This window comes from Hipposideros armiger, unplaced genomic scaffold (genome assembly GCF_001890085.2).
Source record: "Hipposideros armiger isolate ML-2016 unplaced genomic scaffold, ASM189008v1 scaffold_30, whole genome shotgun sequence".
In the NCBI taxonomy this organism is placed as follows: domain Eukaryota; kingdom Metazoa; phylum Chordata; class Mammalia; order Chiroptera; family Hipposideridae; genus Hipposideros; species Hipposideros armiger.
The window spans coordinates 299317-324924 of NW_017731380.1; the positions used below are offsets into that span (position 1 = coordinate 299317).

Here is a 25608-nt window from a genome sequence, read left to right on the forward strand (position 1 = left end):
TGAATTTTGTCCTCTTTCTATGTCATGTAAGATGCAGGACTTAACTGGACTTTAATAAAAGGCCTTCTAGTCCTTGCCTGTAGTAAAAAATATATAACTGAACTGTGTTTTGTTTTGTATTTTTAATATTCCCAGGAAAGAAAATCAACTTTCAAAATTTGAGTCACTCTGTAGCATAATTACAGTTCTCCTTGTTTTGGCTATTTTAGATGACTGTAAAAACCAGAAGCTGCCACAAAGGGAAAATGAATTATTGTTGACATGTTTGTTATTTATTTAAAAAATTGCATTTCTGATTAATGTCAATTCCTAAGGAAACTAATTGGTGTTTGATAAGGGGTATAATGTTAAACTTCTCCTTTAAACCCAGACTATTTATCATTTAATAACTAAAGTATGTCACATCCACATCAAAAAAAATATTTTGGTTAATGTATATGTGTGATGTATTTTGAAATATATGAGATGATTTTAAGAGTCAGCTGTAATTGTAATTAATATGCTAGTATTTATTTTTCAGAGGAAATGCTTTCTACAAAACATGCTCTCTGGTGGTCTCCTAATGGAAATTTTTTGGCATATGCAGAGTTTAATGATACAGAGATACCAGTTATTGCATATTCCTATTATGGTGATGAACAATATCCTAGAACAATAAATATCCCATACCCAAAGGTATGTTGACTACTTTTAGCGGATGCTTCTCTTTTCCTGGTGTCAAAATGAGCAGTCAAAACCATGAATCGAGGTGGGATCAACAAGTTTGGAGAGCTTCTTACCCTTGTGCATTGTAAAGCAAACATTGTACTCTGCTCTATTATTTATGTGGACATCTGTTGCTTTGGACATCTGGTTGTGCTGGATGAAGTAGTCTTTGCTAAATCCATTGCAGAATCTTTGAAAAACATATGGTCTAGATATGGAGGAAAAACAAGCTTAACTTAATTTTAATTTTCTCATATTTCACGTTCCAAATTCAGGGTAAAGTTCCCTTTTCCAATTCTCTCTTGAATTCTCATGTAAATGCATCCTAGAATGGGAACTACAAATGCTGGACTTGATGTTCCTGTCCAGTAGAAGCAGGCATGAGTTATGGTCTGTTTTGGACATAGGAGGCAGCTTACTTTTGTGAGCCTAGTTTCATCCTTGAATGAATTAGACAGGGTTTGGGCCCAAAGTTTCTTGCATAAACATTCTAGAACTCTCAGTGTATATACTTATCATTCATTCTCATGTCTGAAAAGAAAAGACCTGTGTGTGCAGTTGGAGAATGGCCAGGGCACAGTGAGGAAGCATCGTATCCTGATTTAATTTAGTCAAAAAATCTGAAAGGGGATCAAATCATAAATTCTCCTCTTGCACAAGGAATGAAAGTGATTTTAGAATGCAATTCATTGTCCTTTCATCCCCATTGTTTTTACTTGCCCAGGGGAACCCTGTCATGGATGGATACAGTGGGTCCCTATACGTGACAGAGATGAGATGGATGTGCATATGCACAAGCGGATTCTGAAGTGAGCCAAAGTAGCCATAGCAAGAGAGATAGAAATTCCAGATAGTCTAAAATGTGTTTGTAAAGCCATTTGAGAATAGTCAATGGACAAGAGATGAGTGTTTAGGTAGGAGACCCCTCAAGGGCTGTGCATTAAGTCTGAAAGCTAGAGATGTTTGGAAGTGAGAAGTGTGATACTTGGGACCCAAGATGTAAAAGGACTTGGATCTTTAGGAGAGTGTAAGGGAATGGGAAGACATGAAGAAACCCAGAACTAAGGAGTAACTGACACTGACCGAGAAGTTGGGGCCCAAATTTTCATGTTTCTTTGAAGACAGAAGTTGCTGAACCATCTGACATTGGACTGAGAGGTAAGACTACTTGGAAGAAGCAGGAAGTCCCAGCTAAACCTTAAGTGTAATGAGGAAAGGAGGTCAGAGGAGAGCCTGGACAATTCTTAGATAAATCCAAATAGCACGAGTGACATTTAAGATTACTTACCTAAATTTTGTGGATTTAAATTGTTTAATGATTATAAGATTCTCTTTTTCTGTGGTAAAATAACAGAGAAACTCTAAGAAGCTGTCTAGGTGTAAGCTATACTGTCACATAAATTTAGGACATATAATAACATAGAAAGCATAAAACAAGAAAAGTGTAAATCCTGTGGACCTTTATTTGTAGGTGAAATTTTCCTAATTTGGGGGGTGGCGGGAGATAGTAGTAGTAATGTAACCAGTTAGGAGACTGAGTGGTGATTGCCTAGACCAAATTATAGGGTAAAAGCAAAAAGTATTTTTCATTATTTATTCTTTACACTCCTCTCCCAAAATCAATCTGCCTTTGCACTCCCCCTTGCACATGGAGAAACGATTATTATAATTATCTTAACAATAATAACAATGGGAAATACCTGTCTTAAAAGTTGGAAAAGATAGTATGAATTACAGAACTGCATTTTCATATCCAAAATTTTTCTCTGTGAATCAAAGCCCCCTCATTAATCATCTAAAATATGTTTTCACTCTGGTTGACACAATATTTGTAATTGCCCTGCAAGTAAAATTGAAATGAAATTCCTGGTCATGTTATAATTAGAATGCTTTCAACAGTAATATACTTAACATTTTTAGCTTATAAAAATATGCTTAAATTGCTAAAGTGTTCTTACAATGTTTGGTGATGATTAGAATGTTATGAGCTTCATTTTCATCATTTTCTTGGCAGGCTGGAGCTAAGAATCCTGTTGTTCGGATATTTATTATTGATGCCACTTACCCTGAACATTTAGGTCCCAGAGAAGTGCCTGTTCCAGCAATGATAGCCTCAAGGTATATTAATCTCAGATGCTTTCCACCTTTTAAACTGAAGTTTAACACAAATCCTGAAGTTCACATTTGTGTAAACTTTGTTTGCATTTCTTTTCTAGTGAGCTTTTGATGAGTATACTATAAGCAAAAATAAATTTTAAAAATTGGTCTGCAAAGCTAAAAACAGACCAAAGTAAAAATCAAAAATAAGTTTCTTAAATTGGTTTTAAAGTAATAGCCCTTTTCACCTATGTAAAAATGACCATAATGATCAATTTAAATGATCCTTCACTCAGATGTGTAAATGTCAACTTGGGAGCAATAGGCAGGCAGTAAAATTTATATATGTCCTCAGCCTGGCTTTATGCAAGTCTGGCCTACTTTCTTTCCAACCCAGAATCTGTAGATCATGCTGACCACACGTGCATGACAAACAAGAGAAGATAAACTAACCCTGTCCACCTATTATCATTTTTCACTAAGACACAGTCTATTTGCAATTACTGGTTGTAGAATTAACTATTTGGGAATAAACTGTAGGCAGACAGGGACATGAAGCATTCTCACTTCCTCAGCGTGGTGCCTGTGCCCAATCAGATCTTGTCTGATTCGTCCTGAGTATGGCAACCTTCTAACCCTCTATCAACCCTTGTGATCATCCTGGTTGAAGTGGATACAGGGGAGGGCCCCCCAAACCCTGCCTAATGGGCCTCCTTACCACTCCCCAAACCCTAACAGACCAAGGCTTGGCTTCTTTCCTCCTGCCTCATGAAGAAGAGTCAGCCAGGACTGAATGATTTATCACTAATAAGGAAAAGAGCCTTATCAGGGGCCTCTGCTGCGTCTTCCCAAAGTGACTTTACTCTTGGATAATAAAAAATATCTGTAATTTTTTTAATTATCTGTTATTCCCCCACCCTAATCTAGTTGATGAAAACTTGACTAAATAAATCTCTTTTTTTATTAAAGTGTCATTCTCTATAGGAGGCAAATAAAATGATATTAAAAAGTCAAGAGGTTTGTTTGACCATCTGTGAAGTGCTAACACTATAATAGTAATCGCTAACATTTTGTGATCACTCACTATGTAGCAGACATAGTTCTGAAGATTTTAAGCACTCTTGGCAAATCTTTACAGCGAACTTTAAAACTGGTAATATTATTATTCCCATTTTATAAAGAAACAGAAACACAGGCATGTTAAATAGCAAGCATCAGGTAGTATAACTGGTGGGAGATAAAGCCAGAATCTGAACCAGAGACCCATTCCAGCTCTGTGATTTCTTTTATATCAATGCCCAAAATTCTGTGGTTCATTTACATTGATGACATCTATCTACAAGTCGTTCCTCAGAGCCAAGTAATCACTGCTGCCATTCATTGAAATCCGCTCACGCCAAGCACTATTTGAGTTACTTTGCATACATCATCTCTGATTATTGCATTCACCAGAATGTCACCTCCTGATCATGGTCAGAGCTGGAACTCAGCTTCCAACACAAACCAGCCTGGGGAGAAAGGTGACCTTTCACCATGCTGAGCTCCCTCTCAACTAGTTAAAAATAAAAAATTGAATTTACTTATGCAAAATAGCCAGTATAATGCTTTTTTCCCCTCTAGACTGACCAATAGCTTTGACCTTAAGTCTTAAATTCTTTCCAAAGATGTAAAAACCAAAATGGAGAGAAAACTCAAGTATAAAATAATCCCATTAGATGAATGAACTCTCTTACAGATTTTCCTTAAAAGTCACCAGGTATATTTAAACTTTCTCTGCAGGTAAAGGAAAGTTTTACCTTCCTTATCTAGGAATAAATATTTTATGATAATAAAAAACATCTTTTAGGAAACAAATGTTAATAAATTACTTGAATGTGATATTGGTTTATGGTTGTGACTGCCTGTTTTGATTTATTTGCAGTGATTATTATTTCAGTTGGCTCACATGGGTTACTGATGGACGAGTATGTGTGCAGTGGCTAAAAAGAATCCAGAATGTTTCAGTCTTGTCTATATGTGATTTCAGGGAAGACTGGCAGACATGGTATTGTCCAAAGGTAGGTTATATTAAACCCACAGAGGTGTATATCTGGAGATGAATGTACAAGAGTGGGGACTTATTTATTGCTGACATTTTAAATATAAATATAAATATTAAATATAAAATGCCAGCAATAAATAAGTCCCCACTCTTGTACATTCATCTCCAGATATATATAATGCCAGAGTTACTGCATTCAATTCCTGATTACTTTGCAAAACAAACAAACAAAATCTCTATTCACAGGTTCATTCTTTTTATTAAATAAATAAGATATCTCTTGTTTCCTTGAATGGCTTTAGTGTTGGTTTTTAAAGAGAAAAAGACAGATCAAACAATGTAACATTGGGAAAATCAGGTATCTATTTGATTCTGAATTAGGATGGAAATGCATCCTTTTGAGGTTATAAAACTGGCCATGAATAAAACCAAAATAATGAAGATGAAATGATAAACTGGGTTTATTAGGGAAATAGATGTGTTCTATTCAAAAAGAACCAGAAGCAATATGTAAATGACAGCATGTTCTGTTCAATGTTAAAATTGAAAAATAAAAATTCCAAAGGAAATGGATATTATCAAAAGAAAGCCAAATATTCCCATTTTAAAATCGAAAGTGGATAACTGAGAATATAACATAAAATACTAGATCAAATTAACCTGCTATGCTATCGTAGGAGAGTTCCTCATGCTAAGCTAATTTTAGAGGGGAAAAAAAAACTTGAAAACTAGATACAGATTTATTGTTGAGTTTTAATTATTTTTATTGCTCAAATCCAAACATAATCTGTTGAATTAATGAGTCAGAAAGCTACATCACCACTCTAAAAACTTAAAAATAAGCCTGTTCATAAGTACACACATTAGATAGTAAGAAATGCAAACTATTTTCTTTAAATAGGAAATTTGATGGGTATATTTCATGAGATTTCTAATTATGAAGAAATGTCTCATTAAACCAAATATAGAATAAACCTATTTTTTAAAGTAAGAAAAGCACAGAGCAATCAAAGTAAATCACTGAATTCCATCTAGAAATTAGGACATTATGTTTTGCAAGGAAGAAGTCATGTGAATCTGTTTGGAAATATATCAGGACTATAATAGTCAACATTACTCAGGCTAAAAATATTTTTTTTTAATCATTACTGTGTCTGTAACAAGCTTGACTAATTTTGATGGAATATGCTAGAAGCTTATTTTTATCTTATTTATATTTTGATATGCAAAACAGAAAGATGTTGGCTTTAATGCAGAATCATAGGCAAAAAAAAAAAAGGATAGAATAAACTTGATTGTGCTAGCTAATTAGAAAACACTGGTTGGATTAGTCAGCTCTGGGTGAACCTGCCTTTAATGTTTTTGTTGGATCTGGATGTTAGAAATGATTGCTTTAATTTTGTTAGGTTAAATCTATAAGATTGACCATTTAGATATCGTTTTTAGTTCTTAAAATCAGGCATTTAAAAACTATGATTGCTTTGGTATCTAAAATTCTAAATTATCAAAATCTGAGACAACTTTAATCCAAACTGACAGAATATATAAGATGCTTATTCAATGAGATCTGGAATATAAACTTAAATTTTATGGCCCAAAACAGTGATTACATTTAGGATACCAGGTTTGAATAACCTTAGGATTTCAAAACAACCTCTTTTTCAAAATAACCTGATGAATACATGGAACACATTTTCAGATTTAAGAACAACAGAGTATTGAATTTTCCAGCAACTATACCCATGATTGATATGTGTGTGTGAGAGAGTGTGTGTGTGTAGGTTTTGAAAAATAACATTTAAGGTTCATTGACCTGCAACATTTTATTCATATTGGAAGTCATACCCAAAACAAAGAAGCAAAGGAAACTGGCAATAGTTACTTGTAATATAATTATATTAATGAGATTTATTAAGAAATGTATAACTTGGGGGGAAAACATCTTTTATATTATCATTCCTTCTCTGAAAAAGGGATTAAAATTAATTTTATCTTTATGGCTGAAAATAATGAGTCAGAAAAGTTTCACTATTTTTCCAAGTCTTGTCTTGTTCTCTCTGAGGAGCTGGCCTATCCCTATAGGAGAAAATGCACACCATATTTTTTAAATTTATTATTCCCTTGCTTTTTATGACAATACTTCTCTCATGGTTCTCTTTCTACTTCTTCCACTGACTGTTTTTTCCTTTCTAGCTGTTCCTCTTCTGACTTCTCTAGAAATCCTATTATTCTCCAAGTTAATGTATTTGCAAGGTAGGCTAACTGATATAACAACAACAACAACAACAACAACAACAACAACAACAACAACCCTCTAATAATTCAGTGGATTAATACAATAGACATTTTTTGCACACTCATGTATGTACTCATCCAATAGTGAGTCTAGGTAAGTGGGAAATGGTGAGGGGTGCGGGATGGGGTGCTCTGCTCCACACAGTCATTAAGGAACTCATGTTGATGGCACTTCTGTTATCTTTATTCAGTAGCTTCCAAGGCTAGTCCAAGGTTATTCAAACCTGACCATCAACATCCATCTGGGGGATGCGAAAAACAATAGAGGACCATGTTGGAGAGGTTTTTATAGAAGTAGCTTGAGTCACTTCTGCTCTCAGTTCTTTGGTTAGAATTTATCACATGACCACATCCAACTGGAAGGGGACCTAGAAATTGGAGCCTTGCTGTAGTCCTAGCAAGAAGAGGAAATAGTTGTCGATTATCTCACAGTGTTTGTCACAACACTCTACTCACTCTCTTTAGGTAATTTTTATCTATACCAGAGGTTTAGTTACTACTTGCCCCTCTAATTTGTTCTGAGGATTTGAATTTTTAAATAGCTCTGGCTACACAGTCTCTGCTCCATCTTCACTACCACCACCTAGATTTGGGTCTTTATCACCCTTTTATAAACATCACAATAATCTTCCAACTCTCTGCCATCTTCTATCTTTCCCACTTCTAATCCATTCTCTGTATCATGTTCACAATTATATTTTCTAAATTGTGATTTTGAAATCCTTCAAAGGATTTACCTACAGGAGAAATCCAAACTCCCTAGGGCGGCATAAAATTTCTCCAAGATCTCGCTGATACTTCTGCATCCTCCCTTATCTTTTAAGTCTTTCCCATAGTCACCCTTCTCTCAACAAACTGAACCACCTGTAGTTTTCTAAGCTGTCCTGGACACTATGCTGTTCATTCTACCTAGAATGTTCTTTCTCTAATTATTTGTCTAGAAAAGCCTATTCATCCTTTTATGCTTATTAAATATTTGTTAAATAAATGATTGAATGTATTATGCTGAAATACACAGCAAAATAAGATTCAGTACAGATTTTAAGATTCCTAACAACTTTATGAGACTAAGAATAGAAAAAAATTAACCTAAACTCCACTGTGAAATGCCTTCTTACCTATATGACACCAAGTGCTTGGGTGGTGCTAACTCTTCAGTGATGTGACAATTTTATGGAATTATTAAAGGTTTGCAATATGATCCAGCCCTTAGATTACTCATATGTATGCAATAGTGCTATTGTACGACTTTGAATATAGTCATCTTAAACTCAAGTGTGAAGTTAGTAGGCTAGCAATAGTACACTCTGATGAGGCAGTTTGGTTCAAATATCCAGATTATATTTAAGAAAAACTGTCCTCCTAGTACTATGCTTGACATGATATATATTTATTTATTTTTATTTTTATTTTATTTTAGGCCCAGGAACATATAGAAGAAAGCAGAACTGGATGGGCTGGTGGAGTATGATTTTGTTATCTTTTCTTCATATTTTAATGATACTTGACAGATTCTCAGCTATCCAAAGACTATTTGAAATGTATTCAAACTGGCACTACTTGTTTTAATAGAAAAAAATACCCAGGTTAAAAACTCAAAGGTAGTGATCCCTACAGCAATTATTTGCTAGACAATTTTAATGTCTATGTATTTAGAATTCTATTGAAAACAAATTGTATTTCTCGTATCTCAATCTTAACTTTTTCAACTGACTCTCTGATATTCATAATTAAAATTACTTCTTAAACAAATACAATAAATATTTTTTTAAAAGGGAACATAATTCCTGATCTGCTTAAAATAGTCTTAATAATCATTAGTCATTTGAATTCAGGAAAAATAAATGAATTGGGTATCCTTGGTAATTTAGAGATAACCTACCTCTTATTACATTTTATTATACACTGAAATGAAGAAATGAATATATATATATATATATATATATATATAGAGAGAGAGAGAGAGAGAGAGAGAGACACACACACACACATACACACATATACATTCATTCTAGTTTTTAAGTAAAGTAGTATCAAATAGGTAAATGTGTGTTTTGTTATGGTTTGTGATCACTTATATCTGGATTTTTTGGGATAGGTTTATTTGATGATTTATGAGGATTTTTAGTGTAAAAAATTACATTTTAGGAAAATATCAATTGTATATAACATCTTATATGAAAAATGAAAAATAGGACAGAGAATAAATAAATGGTGTATGGTTGTTGCCACTTAATACAAATATATAGTTGAATTCAACAGCATTGGGGGGGGGAAGGTCATTTCTCTGAGATTTGGACATATGCAAAGAGAAAGCCCTTAGGACTTGTTTTAACACATTAACCCATGATACAAGGACAGTAAAGAATTCAGAAGTCAATTCTAAGATGATAAGTCTTGTAAAAATTCAGAGTTAAGATGGATAGGGAGAAGGTAAATTGTAAAGTTAAAATCTTCAGATATTAAAAACTCTGTGCTACGCTTTTCTGGATCCAGTGATCTTATCTTGCATATATTTATTCTGCCTTCAGTTATATTCATTAACTAGCGAATAGCTGTTACTTTGTTAATTATGAACAGTAAATGTAGAATATGTTCTAAAATGACAAGTCATAAGTGTGTAATTCAGAAAAAAATAATGTGGAAGTTCTATTTGAATTTCCTCTTTGCCACTGTACTAAATAACAGGAAAAATTAGGAGTGTTCGGTGAAAGAACAGGCTTCTCTAACCTTTTTTTTTTTTTTTCCTCTTGGTCAATCAAAAGCTTACCTTCCAGAAAGGTAATTCCTATATCAGCATTTGAAAATTTGAAGAAAGGGGAATGTTAATCTATCTATGAATTCATTCCTATTAAAAGATTTCCGGTAAAGAATGAGGGGAAGCAAGCATACTTAAAACTTCCTTTTGTTGTGCTCTTCATGATGATAATATAACTAGGTTTACCATAAAGTAACATGTATGATGTGATTTTACAAATAGATAAAAATGACACCAACAACCTTCTCAAAGACATGATCTTAGGAATCTATACACATTTATTCTGAAAATGTTACCAATGTTCAAAACACTGAGACATTTTAGAATGCATCTTTTGAAATCTCCTACTTATAAGCATCTTGAAATCAACAATTGCATCTTATCAGTTTTTACAATCTTTATAGCACCAACCTTGCAGTCTCAGCAAACATTAGCTCAATGGCTGGGTGAATGAATAAATTAGTTAATTAATTGCCTTCTAAAGCTGTAGAAACTGCTTTTTAAATACCCTCAGTGGAGGAACATATTTGTCCTTTGAGGGAAGATGAGGTCCCTACATTAAATCAAAAGTCATGCCAAAAGAAATCTAGTGAATACGGTAAATGAATTATGTATCTGTAACACATGATTTTGTGCTAGATTAGTTTAATATCTGTAGCTTTAGAACTCTATGGAAAAACATTATTTTTCTTATGTACTAATCTCAATCTCTTAAAATGTATCCAATAGTCCATAATCTTTCTAAATACCAGAAGAAAATTTGTCAAAAATTTTTTGCAATGATATCCTTCAAGAGTAAGATCACACTCTCCCAAGGCAACTTCTTTGAAGAGGTCATTCATTAGATTTTATAAGTTCTGACATGTCTTTTAAAAAAGTCAGGCCACAACTTTATATAGTCATAACTCCTATGTCATAGTGTGCTGTATAAGCTCCCTTTGACTAAATTAAACTAGTGACTTAATAAATTTACCCAGAAATATGTCTTTCAGACATTGTTTAGGTAATATGTATAAGGTTAGTAGACAAAGTATATAGGCTAGTCATATTAGTATAAATTTAAAGAGCAATTTTAGAGCAATTCTTCCTTTGGAATTTGTCAAAGAGATTTAAACTGAAAAAGACCTTCAGAGATTACCTATGAATTAAAAAAGTGAGACTAAATGACTTGCTAAAAGTAATTTACCTGTTAGTTGCAGGCATAAAACTGATCAATAGTTTCTTGAGAACTTTACCTATCACATTTTTTCCTTCATCATGTGATAGTCAGTGTTTTAATTTGTGGCAAATAGCCTAACTTCTTCTTTGGTATTTTGTCAGAAAAATAACAACAAATTCACTTCAAATAAATCTCATTTTGCCCTCTGGAGAACAGACAAAATGGAGGATTTAGTAAAAAAAATCTGGTATTGACTCACTCAATTTTGGAGAACAAACACAAAAAACCTCATGCTTAGACTGCGAAGACACATTTAAATTATTTCAAAATAATGAAGCAATACGTTACACCTCCTTAGGATGTTGGGGAAATCCCTTAGTTCAGAAAAATAAATTTTCTACTTGATGGCTGAAAGTCTATGCTTTTGACTGAATGTGGACTCAGTTTAGGCATCAGCCTAAGATAGGTAGGACCTCAGATCACTTACCAACCATGGCAAGAACTTATCTGGAGGTAAGTAATCTTACCTTCCAAGTAAAATATTTTAAATGACTTTGTATTTAGAGAAGAACAATGTATCAGAAAATCTAGACATTGATAGATAAAGGGACCTGTGAAGAGGCCTGGTTAAAACCGAGGACCACCTAGTTATGTGTGACTATCTCGGGTACATGTGACTTGTTGAAAGAAGCACTTAACTCAGAATGCATTATGGACCTAGCTCTGGCCACGTGAATGAGGAAATATTTCACACTCTCTTTACCTCACCCAAGTTACCTGTTCATCTAAAGCAGCTGTCTTTGGTGTGTGCAATAAAAGGGCCAAAGATAACAGTCTTTGCTTAGTAAAAATATTCTTCCTGTGTGCCTGTGATTCTAATATCTTAAAACACAGCACTCTGCCTTGTTATTCTTTTTAGATTTTCAATGACATGAAATTTTAAGTTTTAATCTAGAACAAAACCTTTTTCAAAGTTTCCTAACTAGCTGCAGATGGCACCCTAAAATATTTTGTGACCTCCCTCCCCAGCTCCATTTTAGCAGTTAAGACAATGTAGAGCCCATTTTTGTCTTTTACCCTGAAGAGTGAGAGGGAAGCATTGTAAAGTGGTTACTAGTAAGTAAGTATATCATCATTTGGCCAAGGAGACATAGCTTCACTCTAAAATGAAAGAGTGATTTATCAGACACACACTAATGAAATTCTACCCACAAAATTGCTAATCAGAATTTCCTATTCCTGGTACTCTTAGCTCTCAGTTTCACATAGACTCATTCATCTCAACACACAAAATCCTACCAAGACTGGTCTTATTAATGAAACTAATAGGGGAATATGTAAGTGGACAGAACTTTTGAGTATTCCATTTTTCATTTTGTTGAAGATTTATCATTTCTGTGCCAAAATGATGAGACTTAAAACACTGTGTTAATTTTCTAGGGCCGCTGTAACAAACTACCATAAACTTAGCGGCTTCGAACAAGAGAAATTCATTCTCTCACCATCTTGGAGGCTAGAAGGCCAAAGTCAAGGTGCTAGCAGGGCCACACTCCTTCTGAAAGCTCCAAGGAGGAATCCTTCCTTGCCTCTTCCAGTTCCTCGTGGCTCCTGCCGATCCTTGGACTTCCTGAGCTTGAAGCTGCAACTCTCCAATCCCTGCTGTCATCCCCACATGGCCTGTCTCTCTACATCTCTCAGTGTCTCTGTGTGTGGTCTCTTCTTATGAGGACACCAGTCATTGGATGTAGGGCGTGTCCTAATCCAATATGATCACACTTCAGTCTTACTTTGATTATATCTGTAAAGACCCTATTTCCAAATAGAGTTTTTATCTTAAGTCTGTTCTGGCTGCTATAACAAAGCACTTTAGATTGAGTGGCTTATAAACCACAGAAATTTATTTCTGACAGTTACACAGGCTGCAAGTCTGAGACCAGCACGCCAGCTATTAGTTAGGTTTCAGTGAAAGCTCTCTTCTGGGTTGCAGACTGACCACATCTTATACCCTCATGTGGCAGAGAGCAGACTAGAGGAAATAGACTCTCTGGTGATTCTCAGAAGGTGACTAATCCTGTTCCTGGGGGCTCCGCCCTTATGACCTCATCTGACCCTAATTACCTCCTAATACCATCTTATTGGGGGATAGGATTTCCACATATGAATTTTGGGGAGACACAGACATTCAGTCCATAACAGTCACCTTCTGATGTGCTGAGTGGAAAAGAATTTGGGGGAATACTATTCAGAACACTGCAGACAGCACATCAAATAAACTGCATTTTTAAACTTATGCAATCATAATCATCAATTTTATCAAAAAGCGTCAAGTAGCAGATCACACATGGGACCATCACTACAGAGACTGACAGCACTTTGCCCGTTCTCTTCTTGCTCAAAAGTGGGTCTCAGACTGGGTGTCAGCAGGATCCGTATTCGTAGCTAGAGCACACCAGCAGTCTTTTGGTTGTTGTTGCTGGGTCAGTTCTAAAGGAGCTCAGCATCTCGGTGCACTGTCTGTCACGTGGAAGCACTCGGCTAGGCAGAGCTGGTTTGGGATTATTTGTGGGAATATCGACTCTGTGTGATATGGAGTAGCTCTTTCCTCAGGTAGCTTGCTCCCCACTTCACTGTTCTTTCGAAACCCAATGACCAGGATTGTGAAGAAGCCAGCAAATGTAGGATAAACCTATATTTTTAATGGGAGAGGCTACCAGCTAAAATTGCGTGTGAGGACACTGGTTTCAGTGATCTGTACCAGGCAGGATGTTGAGACGTGGCTGGCTCCGCTCCAGGGCACACCAGCTGTGTCAGGGACTCCTTCGGTCATTAAGCAGCCCCCAGCAGGTGCCCAGCAGGGGCCTTGGGACGAGGTCAGGGATGGGAGATGAGGACTGCTCTGCTCCCTGAACTCAAGGAGTAAACCCCCTTGCTTGTCCTGGGTGACATTTTCTCTCAAGTCCAGGAGTTTCTCCTTACCATTGAAAACTGTGGCTAACATGTCATGATATTTTAATCTTTAAAATGTCTTCGTTAAATAAATCATTGACACTAGGTGCTTGGCATCAGGCAAATCAACAATTACAAGGCCCACCAGCCTTCATTAGAGTCATACTTTGGTCAAATGCCACATTTCGAAGTTTGACTGGGTTAAATATCGAGATTCATGTGTAATTCCTTTAACCTTGTTTCAAACCACATTATCTCAGAAGATAGAAATTCAATCAAATTAAACATTATAAACCCAGGGGTACGTAGTAACAATGAAGCAGTAATAGGAATGTGTAAGTGCCTGTTAGAATCACTAGAAAAGCTGTCTATCTGAAAGAATGGAGTCACAGATGTGAGTGATGGAAGGTAGGAGAGGCAAGGCATCCTGGTTCCTATACACATTGCTTTGAAAACACCTATAGTTTTAGTTTGGTTTGTCTTTTGAACATAACCTCTATTATTTTTTTTTTCAGTTCTTTGTTTCAGCACCAGTTTTCAGCTATGATTCCACTTCATACTACAAAATATTTAGCGACAAGAATGGCTACAAACATATTCACTATATCAAAGACACTGTGGTACGTTCCTTCCAAAATTTATCTTCTCAAAGATCATTCACTTGAGGTTGCTCAAATAATGCTCAGCTTCACACAACATAATGTTTTTCTTTTTATAGGAAAACGCTATTCAAATTACAAGTGGCAAGTGGGAGGCCATAAATATATTCAGAGTAACACAGGATTCACTGTAAGTATTGCATGAAGCATGTTGCACCATTCAGGGTTTAATTGGCACTGATGGACGTACAAATTATACTGCACCACCTCTTTTAGTTAAGAGCATTTTTGTTACTTACTCTATAGTTTAGTTCAGATAGCTATGATTTCATTAAGACTGCACGTTCTTTACTAACTAGTCAACATGATTTCCTTTTGGAAAGAATATCTAGTAGGTGCTCATTTCTCTTGTGACATTTGGTAATTAATTACACAATTAAAGAAACAATAACTGATTCTAAGGACAAATTTTACTCTAGCACTTGAAGCAATGAACAAGCTTGAATAGTCTGTGGAGTATACACCCCAAGGATATAAAAAATTTTCATAGTGATTCTCTGTCATATAAATTTAAATTATTATCTATAATAGCTATCATTTATTGAACAATTACTGTGTACCACATACTGTGAAGCAGAAACAATTATCCCAGTTTTACAGATAACAGAAGCCGATATTTGGAAATTTAATTAACTTGGCCAAGGTGACATAATTGGTTAGAGGCAGGATTAGGATTCAAACATAAAACACATTAAATCTAATGTTCTTACTTGTTAACGTTAATACAGGACTTCTTTCAGTTCTTTCCTTTTCAGTCCATCCTGCATGCTGTCTAAATAAACCACCTTAAAATAATCATTTGTGATCAGACTTCTCTAATCAATAATGTACAGTTCTGTTCCCTCACTCCTAATAAAGTCCAAATCCATGGTACTCTCTTAAAATCTGCCTGCCCTTAGCTGGAATTCTAAGGGCCCAAGAGGAGGCTCATTAGTCCAGGTTCCCTGGATAACACCTATCAGAAACCTTTTGCCAATCCATGGAATTCTTTGAACAGTCAGCAGAGGAGTTGGACATTATGTGTAGCAGCCACTAAAATCACCAGGGTAAGAGGATTGACAAGGCAAAAACAAATGGGAGATCTCAGACATAACATGTTTATGAGGTAGGAGGAAACTGAAGACAGGAAGCCCCAGCTGTAGTCATCATCTAGACCTGAGGTAACAGAGGCCTGAACCAGGATAGTGGTAATGAGATATGGACTCTTTGAGGGAAAAATCATGCCACTGTTTTTTTGCATCCTTGGCACTTGGTATACTGCCTGACACAGAGCCAGAGTTCAACAAATAATTGTTACATGAATGAGAGCAAAGGTAGATAGACAGCAAAGACAGATGGAGGCTGAAGAGGACTGGTCAACTAGTGGCTGTGAGAGAGAAGGAAAATGAAAGAGGGAAAGTGAACTCTGTTGCAAGTGTTAGAGATAAAGACAATTGTGAAACCTTAGACATAAGAAAACCGCCGGGGCTGTTTGGAAGATGCTGAGTAGCTGATTCCCAGGTAGTTTGAGATGATGTGGGAAAGAAAAGCACAAGCGATGACTGGAGTCACGTGAAGTTAGTGAAGACATGTAGAAGGATGCTGGTTTAGAAGACAAATTTAACACTACGAGTGAGTTGTATTCTGTTGCCTTTTCCTTTTACTTGGGAATAGCAAGGCTTTTATGACAGCGAGAGCAGAGAAATATCTGGGCTGCTGGACAGTACTGAGAATTAAAAATTGGTAACCAAACCTTGGTTATTCCAAACTTTACACACCCTGTTATGCTCTTCCAAGAGAGAGGGGGAGAGAGAGAGACATACAGAGAGAGAGAGAGAGACAGAGACAGAGAATGAGAGAGACTTTGTAATATTTATATGAACTCACAGAGGAGTAAAAATCATGCTGCTAAATTGGATTTTCCACTTCATGGCTATATTAAGACAGGTTAGAACAGGGACCTGGACACTTAAGTAACAAGTATGTTCTCTTGTGACTTGTTTTGCATCTGGGTAAATTCACATGCCTCTTAGTGTGGATGAGGTTCCTGATTTATAGCAAACTTATCTACTATCAGGGCATCTATAAAATAAATTCAAAATGCGTTCAGAGGCCGGCTGAGTGGCGCATTAGTTAAGAGCTGGCTTGGGATGCCAGAGGGCCCCGGTTCGGATCCCACATATGAAGGCCAGTGACACTGCCCTCTACAGCTAAGATGCTGAATGACAGCTCAACCTGGAGCTGGGCTGCCATGAGTCACCAGCAACAGGGCGTAGGCTGCAGCCCCTGCTGCAGTGGGTTGCCATGGGCTACCATGTGTAGCCAGTAGCCAGCATGAGCGGCCAGCAGCCGCAGTGAGCGGCCGTCCAGAAGCCAGCGACTGATCTGCCTCTCCTGGGAAGAGTGCAATGATGGTGCCAACTTGGGCCAGTGAAGCAACATCCTCCACAACTAGACTGAAGAACAAAAGGACAGCAACTTTTCTGTTCCCCTTTCCCCGATTCCCCAGCGCTGTTCCCCTCCCCCAATTCCCCAATAAAAATCTTAAAAAAACAACAACAAAAAAAAACCCAAAATGTGTTTAGAATCATAAACAAAAGTAAATAATATATCATACAGAAACCAGTAAACTATTAATCATGGGAAAGGAAATGGGTGATATTAATTAAATATTTTGGTTTATTTTGTGTGGCTCATAACTAATGAATCAGAATATAATATTCCTATAATAAAAAAGCATTCTGTATAATTCAATCTCTCCTATGACTTGAAAGTCAGAGTAAGTACACAAAATTCAGAGTTATAGACAACAGTGATTTATGTACATAATTGCCAATTAATAAATAATTTCATGAACTATTTATTAATAGTTTATTATTTACAAATTAATAGTTAATTTAGTAGCTATTAATAGTTTAGATGAACATTGGACTATATTGTTTAATATATTAGTATTAGTACCAGCAATCCTATCACCATTTAGTTATCAATAATTACTTAATAACTGCTGAATATATTTTCAGGTTTTATTCTAGCAATGAATTTGAAGGCTATCCTGGAAGAAGAAATATCTACAGGTAATGTATGTCCATTAACTCTAGCATTTTTATATATTGATATTTGTATAAAAATCTGTCAGAGTCCTCAAGATATATAGAATATTTTTAAAAGCCTGAAATGTAATAAAAATAATTCATGAATTAAGATAAAAGATTCAGAGAATGTTGTATACTACATCAGTATAAAGTTATATACCCTCAAAACATTTGCTAACTCAATTTTTTTTCCAAAAGAAAAACCAATAAATTCTAATGCTGATATAAACATGACACTGACTAATTCAACTAAATTTAGAGGTAATTGAGGATAGTCATCATTTACATTGGTTAAGTACCTACTGTGTACCAGGCATTGTATTTATTCCCATAATGTGTGATTTCTTTTAATACTCATATGACTCACTTTGTCATAAGATTGGAAGGAATTTACCTCTGTTCTTAAATTAGTGTTTAAATTCCTGATTGGAATGGTGTCCTCAACAGCCACTTTTGGATGTAGAAATAAAAATAATAGTTACCGTAGGGTGGTAGTCTACTATATGCCAGGTATCTTTTTATCTGCTTTATATATTAATTTTATCTAATTCCCACAACAACTCTATGAGGCAGGTGATATTATTGTGACCCCTTACTGGTAACAGCCTCCCTAACATTTCCAAGATCACACCAAAATATGAACATGAATACTAACTGTAACCAAGAAAGTAGGACCTTTTCACTCTGCTGCATCCCCCTGTTCCTCTTTGGATCACGGATCCTTATCTGCTGGGAAGAATCCCTCTATGGTGCTAGCAGTGTCTGTATACACCTTCTACCATACCGGATGGAATGACTGGCAAAGGAGGCCCCTCGAACCATGTTCTTATTTCCAATTTGCTTATTATTGATTCCTCCTCTCAGATATATAAGAACAAGGACGCTTTTCCTGGTGAGACTGCCAGGTTCTTTTTGTATATTTTGCCGGTGGGAGTAAAAAGAGAGATGGAAGATGAAGAACTATGCATTCCCAGGCACATTGTAAAGCGTAAGAGATGAATGTCTATAGGAAGTGATTACCCCATGCCCATTCGAGGCGTTAGATAGTTCTCTCATCCCAGGAAAACTAAAGAGGGCATCTCCCTCAACGCTTGGGCCTATTCAGGCAAAGATGGATTGAAATTCAAGCTACATCAAAATGCTGTGATTCCTCTTCACTTCAAATGACACTGGCACCAGAAAGATAGAGTAGGTTTGATGTCAATATGTAAATTAGTCATTTTACATGGAGTAGTACATTCTGATAAATCCAATCTCAAAATATGAACTTTTGTTTTCATTTTTTTCCCCCCAGAATTAGCATTGGAGGCTATCCCCCAAGTAAAAAGTGCATTACTTGCCATCTAAGACAAGAAAGGTGCCAATATTACACAGCAAGTTTCAGCGACTACTCCAAGTATTATGCCCTCGTCTGCTATGGTAGGTAATGAACTTAACACAGGCTCTACCACCTCACTGCCACTGTCGTCATCCTTGTCACCACCACTTGATCAACTCTTAGCTACAGATTATTGAGCAATTTGTTATAGGTGAGGATCTTATGTACATCATCTTATCTAATGCTATGAAAAAACCATGAAAGGAAGGCATTATTATTGCCAATTTTTGCAGCTGAGAAAGCAAAGTAACTTGCAAAAGGCCTTCACTGCTGGTAAGCATTAGAGCCCAAATGGGAGCCCTGTTGACTGTAAACCCCAAACCCTTCCCCACCAAATGCCATGCCACCATGGTATCATATGCAAACACTATCTACCAGCTGTCACAGTAGGGCTTGAACAATTTCATAAAAAGAAGCATTCTCTGGTAAAACAGTTGCTGGATTTTGGCCTGTTTACCTGGACAAATGTCAAACTCCTATAGCCAGGGGAAAGAACAATGGCCTAGGAACCTGAGCTCTTCTCTTGGAGGCCAGTCATTCTTGGAACTGTACTTTCAATGGGGATGGAAAATGAACTTTCATCACCTAGTATGTCTTTTCTAAATGGGCAACATAATAAGTATTCATTCAAATATTTTAAAAGTCATAGGTAATGAAATAAAATAAACATTTCCAAGTTGTTTAGGCCATGTGTACACTTACTGAATAATTCTTACCCAAATAATTTTATTTTTTGCATAACATTTTTATACCTTGAACATGTGGCAAGCAATAAAAATGGTTAGGTTGGGCAATCAGTAGATCCATGAAATATGCTGGGGTCTTGGTAGTCATCATGGAGATTTAGAAAACAGACTGGGAAATATCTACTCCGTCACTCTCTTCCTGTCCCCCTACTTAATCCTAGTGGGGGACAGAAAACACAGGAGGTTATTTAAAAACACATGTCACTCTCCTGTTTCTGGTATCAACTCCCCATGTGGGGGTAGGCGGCTCAGAGAACAAATGGAATCTTTGATTGAGATGCTTGCCCAGTTGTAGAGGACCCTGAGGTTCTCCTTACTTCCTAGAAGGGAAGCCACCCTGACATGCCACATCCCTCGCTCCACCCACCTGGCCTCAGAACTTGAGCTCCAACTCATTTGACTACGTGCACATGAATAAGCTTTCAACCTAAATGCTCCCTTCAAGAAGTCAGTTTGATACAGCACTTTCACACAATGTTTGGTCAATCGCATCTTTGAAAAATCAAGACATTGTTGTTTGCCACCATATGTGTGGTTATGGCATTTAAAGGTATACATTAAGCGTCCCTCTGAAGTTATATGCAACATTTTTCAACCCAAGCTATGTATTTATGCAACATATATTGAAAGCTTACATGCCAGGCATATAGTATCACTGAACTAACTGCACTGAGTCATCTGTTTGTCTATCTTTCTCTCCTGAAGGCAGAGCCCACTTTCTTTTAAGCCATATATTCATAAGGACAAGAAGAATGGCTAATGCATAATAAACAGTGAATGCTTGCTGAATGAACATAGGTGTTAGAAAGCATTTCTGCCTTTGGCAAAGCCTACCCAAAAACTCATTCTTATGCTAATATATTATTGCTAAAGACATCAGTGACCTTACACATACATATGTACATTTATACCTACATATATTCTGCATTTAACCCTTTTTTAAAACACTCTACCACTCTTTATATCGCTTTGTCTTCTTAATATTTGCATAAGCCTGAGTGCCCACTGAAGAGATAAGGAAGCAAAGACTAAGCTCTCATCAAAAGTTGGTGGAAGAGTCCTTTCTAGAACTTGAATTGCCTGACTTTTCCACACTCACTCTTGCTCGGCAGTATGGTAATTTCCCATTTAGCAAAAAATATACTGTGTGGGAAGCATCACATCGTCTGGTGTTTTTGAAGCTCCAGTAAAATGAGTCACTGCGCCATCATAAGAAAAACCTTGAAATCTTTCCCTTTAGGATTAAGAGTAAAGCCTCATTATGTAACTTCAAATTTTCCAAGAGAGATGGTGAGTAAATCCCAGATAATAGGATTAAAATAGGTAAAAATCACATTTATGATGTTGTTAAAACAACAGCAATGCAAAGGAGGAAGTCTAGACAGTTGATGCTTATGCCACTAGGATCACACCCTCAGGCCATTTGTGTCAAGGGCAGTCAGCCACTAGTTTGTCTCAGTGTTTGGGCAAAAAAGCTATGCCAGTTGTCGCTTCTGGAACTGCATACCCATGAACATTCCATAAGGTGCATGCTGATTGACTAAAGTCAAGAAATTCAGATTTATGTCTCATTTCCTTACATCCTGACCAAAAATATAATGTGTGCTTGTTCCTTTTAATAACTTTGAAGAAAAGCTGAACAAAATGAAAGTCTCTGAAGTTAAATTCTATAAAATTCTAAAGCTCCACGCAATAAAGAACTGCTAGTTTTTGAGGGATCCTAATAAACACTATCCCTTCTCCTTACTCCCAAGTGAGACTAAGGCATCAGGAAGGAAATCAAGTATTAGCTTTATTACCTATAAGGGTTAGTTGGAAAATGTAGCTAAGGTGTGTAGCTTCCTAATATGGCACCCCAGAATTACAGTTATTCACACAAATATGGGTGCAACTGGACCACCATTGGCTTCCCCCATAGGGCCTGGCACTGTCATATTAGAGCACGGAGGAACAGATCAAAAGCATGATCTCTGCAGGCAGAAAGATGCCAGAAACAAGACAGAAGAAGGAGTTACTTATTCTTAGGTCTCCTTGAAACTCACTAAAAAGGTCATTTCTCCTCTGCTTGCTTGAGACCAAGGGTGCTACTCTAATGACACTCTCTCCACAAAGAAGGAAGCAAGCTTCTGAAGTTCAAATGTACCTCTACCCTTACCCTCCATGTTTATTGCTTTTAACCCATTGACTGCCCAAGCAAATTTATCCTTTCAAGGTGTATTTCCAGGTATTATTTAATCTACCCTTTAAGGAAGTGATACATAGTGTTTAATTATTCATAAATCTTATTAAAATGTCCAGTTTCTGCACAGAGAACCTGAATTCCATGTTGGAGTATATGGTGGGCACTGTTGAGCCCCCCCTCATACCTCCAAACTTCAGGACTGAATCACTCATTTCAGCAGCTACTGAGAGTTCAGGTGGCCCGCAGCTTACAGCTGTGTCCCTTTCCACTTCCCCAGTACCCCCTGGGGATTGCTCTCATCCCAGGCTACATCCAATGACTACTTCATTCTGGGGTGTAAAAGCCAGCCTTGTTGACTCCATTTGAGACAACTCTGCAGGCCATCAAGCTTCAGAGCTCCTCATGGGGTTGGCTGAGGTCTCCTTTGTGACTTCCCTGAAGACCACTTTCTTTTGTTGCTCCAACAGTCCCCCGCTCCCACAGGTGCACATTCTAATATCATCCCCAGATAAATGTCTGGCCCACAAAGCTGGGTCTGTTTCCTAGAGAATGTAACATTCCTCAGCATATTTGAACAGACAATATATTCTATATAAACTAATTTCTTCATGTATTAATTACTTTAAAAAAATGCTCAAGCCTCAACCCCATCCATGAAGTGGTCTCCCTAACAAGACTTGATCACTGCATTGTATACCTGAAGCTTATGTTGTATAATATTGTATGTCAACTATAATTGAATACATATATATATATATACATATATATATATATAGTCATGGGGCGTATAGTGTGGAAGTGAAGTCAAGGGAGTTGTAATAGATATGTATGATATTGGGGGGGAAGTGGGGTGGCGGATTGGGGGCTCGGGGTTGTCACTTCAAGGGTATAATTTGAAAAAGTATAACTATTGCACTGTGTTGTACAGCTGAAACTAATTCTACAAAAATGTGCATTTCACAATAAAAAATAATAATTAGAAAAAAAAATGCTATTTTCTACCCACCAAAATAAGTTGAACCAAGAAGCCAAACTGAAAATACAATCTGTGTACCAGTGAAAATTACTGATAATAAAGACACAGCAAAAACCGGCCCATACAACATGACATCTTCCCAGAAGGCCATATACCACCGCGGCTTCTGGGGTCCGTTTGTGTAATTGGATCCTAAATATTCAGTACCACTATTGGAAAAGTACACAGGCAACTCTTTCACATCTGGTTTTTGACTGGCCTCGGCTTTCATGTGTTGTTTAAATGTAACTTACAGGTGATGTTTACTTCTCTATGGGAAAAATAGCTGCAGAATTACAAGATGTACTTGAGCTTGACACTAATCACAAATACCACCAGCTGTTCTTGCTGAAAACTAAGTGTCCTTTTAAAACTAAACCATGTTTTTGTTTTCCTTTTGTGCCCAGGTCCAGGCCTTCCCATTTCCACCCTTCATGATGGCCGCACCGATCGAGGTACTCTCGCTTCCATGCCATTGTCTTGTCTACAGAAATCCTGAATCCCCAGTGACACTACACTGGAGGAAGCGAGACAGTTTTTCCACACCAACATGGGGAGTATGATGGAATCCTGTTAGCATATAATTTATTATTACACAGATTTGGATAGTCTTTGAGTCAAACATGACCACATGAAATTTTATAATTATTCAGAGTACGAACCTGGCATAACACAGATTGAGTTCCATCAGAGGGATTTATCCTGTCTTTCCTAATCAGCTTTATGAAAAGCACATGAGCTTAGAACTAGAAGGAAACTTAGGAAATTTAGTACAACCGCCCTCCCACATAAGAATTCCTGTTTTTTCTTTTTGTTTTGTTTTGTTTCGTTTTTTTGTAACATGTCAAACTGGAGACAGATTCCAAACATAACTCCAGTTCAAAGCAGAGAGTAACTATCATGCTAGCTTTTCTGTTTTAACAGCTACATCATACTGTTGCCACATGTGAACGCCCTGAAATTTGGAGGCTCTTTCTATTTTCAGCTGCTACCAAGATAGTCCTTGTCCATCCCGTATTTGTGATATTGGTTCAGAATAGTTCACAGATCAAAGATCATCATTTTTGCTCTCAACAGAGTTATCCAAGTGTATAATTGCCATGAAACTCTTCTGAGGTTCTTCATTATCTTTGATGTACTATTAAAAAATGTTATAGGGTTGAAGTTGATGGTGACTAGAAACAATGAGGGACTTCAGCACTCATGCCTGCCATCATCTCTGGACAGCCTTGGTGACAAGTCAGGAGACTGCTTTGGGATTAGTTTGGCAGCCAGCTCAATGGTTCAAGAATAGGTGAAAATAAGGTAATGAGGAAAAACAGTCAATTCAGGAGCTCTGGACAGGACAGGCAGTGTAATAATGGGACTGTGAATTTAGTTTCATTTTGAAGTTGTTTTATTTTGTTTTGCTGTTGTTGTTTTTTAATTTCATGTTTAATAATGAAATACTTCTAAGAATAAGCAGATTGTATTTCTCAATTTGGTTCATCTGAACCTACAGATCCTAAAGCAGTTCTACTTTCAAATTTATGACTTTTTGCTTTAATGGAAATCACCATAAATACGTAATTCTCATTTTACCATGACTGCAAAATAAAGGTCAGTTTCTGTTTTCCTAGGCACCAATTTCTGTAGGCCTTATAAATCTTTATTACTTCACTCAATACTTACAAATAGGTACAGTGATCATGTCACTCTAACATGTGTAATGTGTATTTATGTTTTATAACTTGCAAAATAGAATGTAAATTATTTTAGAGAGCACAGTTCTGCAAACTTGTCTAATGATAAAATTCTCCAGAGATGTTTACTATAAACACCCTGAGGCCCTTCCCAGAAATTTCAATTCAGTGGATCTGAGATTGGGTTAGGAAAACTATATTTATGATAAATTCCTAGATGAGGTTTGGAGCTACTTTTTAGAGTAGATGCTGTGTTTTTCACTAGTTCGTAGATTTTTACCCATTTTCCATTACATTTGATGGCAGAAACCTTCATTCAACAGATCTCAATTAAGCACCTATCACATTAAATCAGACAATGCTACATAATAGATTCTTAAAATGGCCTGATGCTGGGTCAGATATGGTTCCTGTCCTCAATAGATCAACGAGGAATGCAAATGGGTGAATACACAATTACAGTACAGCAGGGTAAAGTATTAAGATAAGGTAAATAGAGCACAGACAGCACATAAGCAGAGCACATAATCTGAGTTTTAGGATTAGGAAATGTTTCCCAGTAAAAGCAACATCAAACTGGTGACTCATAAATATGAGGGAGTGCTTGGTGCTGCTTGTCTGCCTGGCTGGTCAAGTGGAATGACATTGTGATACTTTTTACTGAAAAAGGGGATTCACAGTGGAGAGACCATTTTGAAGGAGATGATGAATTTTGTTTTGAATGTTGAGTTTGAGGTACTGATAAGGGATATCCAAGTGGAGCCATCCTGGAGTGCCATAGTTTTCAATATGGATGTTGGAGGATCAGTTTGGACTGAAGATGATGATTAAGAAGCCATTCATTTATGAACATTAATGACATGGTTACTAC

At 36.6% G+C, this 25608-nt stretch overlaps 1 protein-coding gene across 4 annotated transcripts in view; it reads left to right on the plus strand.

Annotated features, from left to right (window-relative positions):
- Positions 1–25608, plus strand: part of FAP (fibroblast activation protein alpha) — a 71246-nt gene that overhangs the window by 24719 nt on the left and 20919 nt on the right. For all 4 annotated transcript variants that reach the window (XR_002123285.1, XM_019636810.1, XM_019636812.1 and 1 more), the window contains exons 9-17: positions 521–675; positions 2720–2823; positions 4724–4859; positions 8559–8603; positions 14517–14621; positions 14720–14790; positions 17663–17716; positions 19029–19153; positions 23463–23510. Coding sequence is in view for 3 of the 4 variants with exons in the window: in XM_019636810.1 (XP_019492355.1) it covers positions 521–675; positions 2720–2823; positions 4724–4859; positions 8559–8603; positions 14517–14621; positions 14720–14790; positions 17663–17716; positions 19029–19153; positions 23463–23510 (843 nt within the window). In the remaining variant the exon portion in view is untranslated. The remainder of the gene's footprint in view (positions 1–520; positions 676–2719; positions 2824–4723; positions 4860–8558; positions 8604–14516; positions 14622–14719; positions 14791–17662; positions 17717–19028; positions 19154–23462; positions 23511–25608) is intronic.